At 45.9% G+C, this 5,524-nt stretch overlaps 2 protein-coding genes across 2 annotated transcripts in view; one reads left to right on the top strand and one right to left on the bottom strand.

Annotated features, from left to right (window-relative positions):
* Positions 1–595: 595 nt before the first annotated feature.
* nkx6.1 (NK6 homeobox 1) lies at positions 596–3,542 on the bottom strand. Its single transcript, XM_047570068.1, has 3 exons — positions 2,731–3,542; positions 2,471–2,643; positions 596–906 (listed from the first exon to the last, which is right to left on the bottom strand). The coding sequence occupies exons 1-3, from the start codon at positions 3,305–3,307 to the stop codon at positions 655–657; spliced, it is 1,002 nt and encodes a 333-aa protein (XP_047426024.1). The 5' UTR covers positions 3,308–3,542; the 3' UTR covers positions 596–654.
* Positions 3,543–4,911: 1,369 nt separating this feature from the next.
* Positions 4,912–5,524, top strand: part of LOC124996453 — a 4,075-nt gene continuing 3,462 nt past the window's right edge. Inside the window, exon 1 of the mRNA XM_047569482.1 lies at positions 4,912–5,100. The gene's annotated coding sequence lies outside the window, so the exon portion shown is untranslated. The remainder of the gene's footprint in view (positions 5,101–5,524) is intronic.

Below are 5,524 nucleotides of genomic sequence, written 5' to 3' on the forward strand. Positions count from 1 at the left end.
ACTGAGATTTTTCAACCTTTTATTATTATTATTATTATTATTATTATTATTATTATTATTATTATTATTAATAGTGTGTGTGTGTGTGTGTGTGTGTGTGTGTGTGTGTGTGTGTGTGTGTGTGTGTGTGTGTATTAAATTCGCAGCTGGAAACAAGGAGCAAACATTAGAGTTTTATTAAATAAAAGTGCGTTACATGGACCCAACATATAAATAACATGTGCGTCTGTACAGGTGCTGCGTTCAGGACCCCCCCAAAACACCCCACCCACCCCCATGCCCACCCCACACCCCCACCCAGGCGGGGAGGCCTTCACGGTCCGCGGTGAAAAATCAAAACTAAAAGAGGAAGAAATAAAAAGCTGATCTGTACAAAAACTTAAATTATTCACAGGCGCTCGTTTCTATTCACACAACTCACGTCTGGATTCAGTCCTCCAGCCTCTTCCCCCAGACTCCTCCAGACTCCTTCAGACTCCCCCAGTCTCCTCCAGACTCCTCCAGACCCAGTCAGACCCTCCAGTTCCCCGTCCCACTCCTGTCCGGACTCAGTCCCAGGACCCTCAGTCCCTCCAGACTCTTAGGACCTGTCGGACCTCAGTCCAGCGTCCTCCTGCCGGTCCAGGGACCCGGATCAGTCCCGGTCCAGACTCATTAGGAGCTGTCGGTTTCGGACGTGTGCGGCTGCAGCAGCAGCGCGGAGCCCGGCTTGTGTTTCTTCAGGAGTTGTGTGATCTTCTCGTCGTCAGAGTTCGGGTCCAGCGGTTTGTTGTAGTCGTCGTCCTCCTCCTCGTTGTCCGACGTCCCCTTGAGCCGCTCCGTCTCCGAGTCCTGCTTCTTCTTGGCCGAGGCCATCTCCGCCGCGTGCTTCTTCCTCCACTTGGTGCGTCTGTTCTGGAACCAGACCTGGGGGGGAGGGAGGGGGGCAGGTTGTCAGACTCCAGAGAAAAGACTCGCGCGTCTTTACGCATCAAAGGTGTTTGAAAAAGAACTGGACTCGTGCATTAGTTTCCTTTTTAAAGCTTTTCACTGGATGTCACGTCTTTACGCATCGACTCCGGCCAGAAACAAACCTGAGTCTGAGGCTTAAAGAGTAAAACTGTCTCTCATATTAATTCGTGTTTCTTTTTTTAAAAAAAATCATCTAAACTGTCCAACAATGAACCGCGTGAACCTGAATTAATGCGCTTAAATGTTGAGAACGAGGTTCGCGTCAAAAAACAATTACTGAGCTTTTATCTGCTCGGAAACATCAATAAACCACGAATGAACCGGTTTAAATTACTCACGTTAAATTAATCAGGAATAAAAATGGAGACAAAAACCAGGAAGCAAATGTCCAGACTGTCTTTGATTTGGATTTTTTTTTACGCATCAATAAAACGACGGAGAGAACGAAGCTGCTGCAGAAATAAGAAACTAACGAATTAACAGGAAAAACATCAAAAACGAATGAGACTCGAGTCAAAGCTTCAGGTAAAGAAGAACATTTCCCTGGATATAATTAATTTTCTCTTCATTTCATTTGGACATTGAAAATAAATAGTTTGTTAAAATCATCACGAACCAGATTCCAACATTTGGACTCGACCTTAAAATTAACTAAAGCTAAAATAGTGTCAAAGGGCTGAAGACGCGGCTCCGCGTCAAATGTCCAATTCAAGAATAAAATGTCCAACAGACGTTAATTTAAATGATTTTTACGCATCACTATGAAAATCCACTAAAGCAGGAGTCGATGTGTTAAATGTGTGAAAAACAACTCAACTCAGAATAAAACGTCTAAAAAGTCCTCGATGATTTTACGCATTTTTACGCATCAGAAATAAAATCATCTAAAACCGAATAAAAGTGTTGAAATGTAAAAATGTCAAAGCATCAAATAAGGGATCAACATCTCGAATAAAATGCTGTGAAGCAGGAGTGAGTGAGTTAAAGGTCTAAAAAAATCACGGAGCTTTGAACTGAGGGTTAAAACGTGTCTATGTCAAAACTCAATAAAATGTCCAAGAAGTTTTTTTTGTTTGTTTTTTTACGCATCTTTATAAAAATGCTCTGAAGCAGGAGTCAGTGTGTTAAAGGTGTGAACATGTGTCTCACGGAAAACAACTCAAGTCACAATAAAATGTCCAAAAAGTGTTTTTACGCATTTTGACATTTTTGCACATCAGATAAATTCCTCTGAAGCAGGAATGAGTGAGTGAAAGGATCATTTAAAAACTCTAGAATAAAATGTTAAGAAATCTTTGATTTGGACTTTTTTTTTTTAACGCTTTGGAGTTTTTCACGCATTTGGACATTTTTACGCGTCTGTGATAAATTCCTCCGAAGCAGAAGTTCATGAGTTAAAGGCGTAAAAAGCGCATTTGACTGTTTTAGAACCAGGAGCTGAAGAACCTCTGGACTTTTTTTCCCCGGGAGGTTTTTTAGCAGAGTGAGACTGAGACTGAGACTGAGACCGAGGCTGTACCTTGACCTGGCTCTCCGTCATGCCCAGGGAGTAGGCCAGCCGCGCTCTCTCGGGCCCCGCCAGATATTTAGTTTGTTCAAAAGTCTTTTCCAGCGCAAAGATCTGCTGCCCTGAGAACGTGGGCCGCGTGTGTTTCCTCTTCCCGTCCTTGTCCAGTAGAACTGAGTTCTGATCTGAAACGACAACAACATCACACACTTTCAGCCTCTTCTTCTTTTTTTATTAATAGTTTTTATTTTTATTTTTTAGTTTCCACTTACGGGGGGAACACGCGAACCTGGCGTCCCTCCAGTGCGGGGTCTGCATCACCCCCGGCCAGAAGATGGGCGTCCTCCCGGGCAGCTCGGCCAGGGGCTTCGGGTACCGGGCCACCGCCACCGCCGCCGCCGCCGCAGCGCTCGGGCTGAAGTAAAGTCCGGGAGGGGGCGGCGGGCTGAGGCTGCTGAAGCGGGGGAGTCCCGACAGGATCCCCGCGGAGGAGGAAGAGGAGGAGGAGGAGGAGGAGGAGGAGGCCACGGCGACTCCGGCGGCGGTGGGCCGGTTCAGGATGTCGTTAATCCCGTGAGGGGTGGCGGAGGAGCACTGCTGCGGGGAGCTGAGCCCCGAGGACAGCCCCGTGGACGAGCTCTTGATCCCGGGGGAGGACACGGCCATCCCGCCCGGGTTCGGGGAGGTGGTGGCCGGTGAGGTAGAGGAGTTGGGCCCCGTGGAGGAGAGCGGGTAGGCCGGGTAGAGAGGGGTCTTCATCTCGGTCATGCTGTGCAGAGCCGCCAGAGGAGGGGTGCTGAGGAGGAAGGCGCTCTGTCGGGACCCGTCCATCTGACCCACGGCTAACATTACTTCAGGGACCCTTCAGGGTGGGGGGGTGGTGGTGGTGGTGGTGGTGGTGCTAGAGGGAGGGGGGGCTCGGGCCTGCAGCGCAGTCCGCACTCAACTACAGCAGAGGCCGCTGAGCTCCGCAGGCAGAGCCCATCTCAGGGAGGCAGAGTCCGGCTGCAGCTCACTCACGGATCCGGTCCCGATCCGGTTCCTGCGTCCTGATGATCCCGGGGAACATGTGGAGCCGCCGCGGCCAGCTGAGAGCCAACTTCAGGGGGGGAGGACGGGGCACGGGGAGGGAGGGGGGCTGCGTGCTGATTGGGTGACCCGGCCGTGACGTGGACGGCCTGTCTGCAGGGGAGGCTCCTGATTGGCTGAGAGGGTCGAAGGCGACGAGCAGAAAAATCAAAAAGTCTGAAATAAATGTGAGAGTTTAAAAAAATCATGAAGCGAAAGAGATTCTGATGGAGGAGGAACCAGAGGCTTCAGCTGGAAACCTGCAACAATTAAATTTAACTTTATCCGTCAGTTAAACTCCCGTAAACCCTGAGTTCTGACTGACAGGAAACACGAACCTGCAGACAAAACTCAGGGCTGAACTGAACTGAGGATGAAATGAACAGGACACGTTTAGTCCTGATTATTATCAAATATTTACCTTCTTTAAATGAGGATGAAGTCTTTTCTCTCATCAGCTGATTATTATTAAATCATATTAATATTAAATATAAAAGAATAAATCATTTAAAGAAGAAGTGGATAAAGGAGCCACAGACCTGAACACGTGTTTATAGTTTCTCTGATTCTTATAAATGAATAAAAATTTAAAAAACACTTTTAATTAATTAATTAGTTAATTAATTGGTTGTTACGTAATTGATTATTAATGAATGAATAATCAGACTGAGACTGACCAAAAAAAACAGAACTACAGAATTATCTTCATCATCATCATCATCTTCGTGTTTTCTTTCTTCTTCTTTTAATTATTATAAATGTTTCGTCGTTGGTTTGTTTCAGTTTTAACTCATGAAGAAGAAGAAGAGTCAGACTCGGATGAACTGAAAGAGAAGCAGAGGCGCCACCTGGTGGTGACTGTATGATATTACACCCAGTTTAAAGGCCTGGCCACTTCATTAGGGACACTAGTCCATGCATTCTAATGTAAATAACATAAAATAAATTAAAATAACATAAAATAAATAAAATAAAATAAAATAAAATGGAAGCCAGGCTAAACTCCACCTGGAGACAATATATTCTTAGTAGTAATTTAGTTTCCTCCAAAGTGACAGTGTCTCTGTGTCTCAGTGTCTCAGTGTCTCTGTGTCTTTGTGTCTTTGTGTCTTTGTGTCTCTGTGTCTCTGTGTCTTCGTGTCTTTGTGTATCTGTGTCTCTGTGTCTTCGTGTCTCTGTGTCTTTGCGTCTTTGTGTCTCTGTGTCTTCGTGTCTCTGAGTCTCTGTGTCTCTGTGTCTTCGTGTCTCTGTCTTCGTGTCTCTGTGTCTCTGTGTCTTTGCGTCTTCATGTCTCTGTGTCTCTGTGTCTCTGTGTCTCTGTGTCTTCGTGTCTCTGCTGTTCTACATGAACCAACATGTTGGAACCTGCTGATCTGACTTGTTTGTCTCTGTTTGTTCTGAGGTGAAGCCAAACTGTTTGGATCATGTGACCACAGGCTGCTCTCTGATTGGCTGCTTCATCGTATTGTTGACTCTTCAGGTTCCTCTTTAAAAGTGAATTAGCTGCAGCATTAAACTGAGACGGACGAAGACGTGAAGAGTTTCCTCCTGATTGTCGTCGTCCTCTAAACACAGTGAGTAACACAAACCTGTTTCACCTCAGACTGAGGAGAGAGTCAGCGACATAACGAGGTTCTGAGCTTTAATGAATCTGATGATTAATGGTCGATGACTGCAGCTGGTTGGACAGTAGGTGGCAGTAGCTTCTGGCTGCTCTTAGTTGTAGCTTTAGCATGTTTGTTCTTATACTTGTGTTTTTGATGTGCAGAAGGGAGGACATCAGCTCAGAGCAGCTTCTCTCTGACGTCTTTCTGTCTCCAACACAGGAGACAGAAACACAAATGTCCTGGACATGGACCCAAGACCAAGAAGAAGAAGAAATAGCAAAGAACTGCCACCAAATTTCTTTGAACTAATGAACGAACTGACTGAAGATGCAGCTTCATTCATTGAACAGTTTAACAACTATGAACCACAGGTGAGAGACACTGTTAGAAA

This window comes from Mugil cephalus, chromosome 19, assembly GCF_022458985.1.
Source record: "Mugil cephalus isolate CIBA_MC_2020 chromosome 19, CIBA_Mcephalus_1.1, whole genome shotgun sequence".
In the NCBI taxonomy this organism is placed as follows: Eukaryota; Metazoa; Chordata; class Actinopteri; order Mugiliformes; family Mugilidae; genus Mugil; species Mugil cephalus.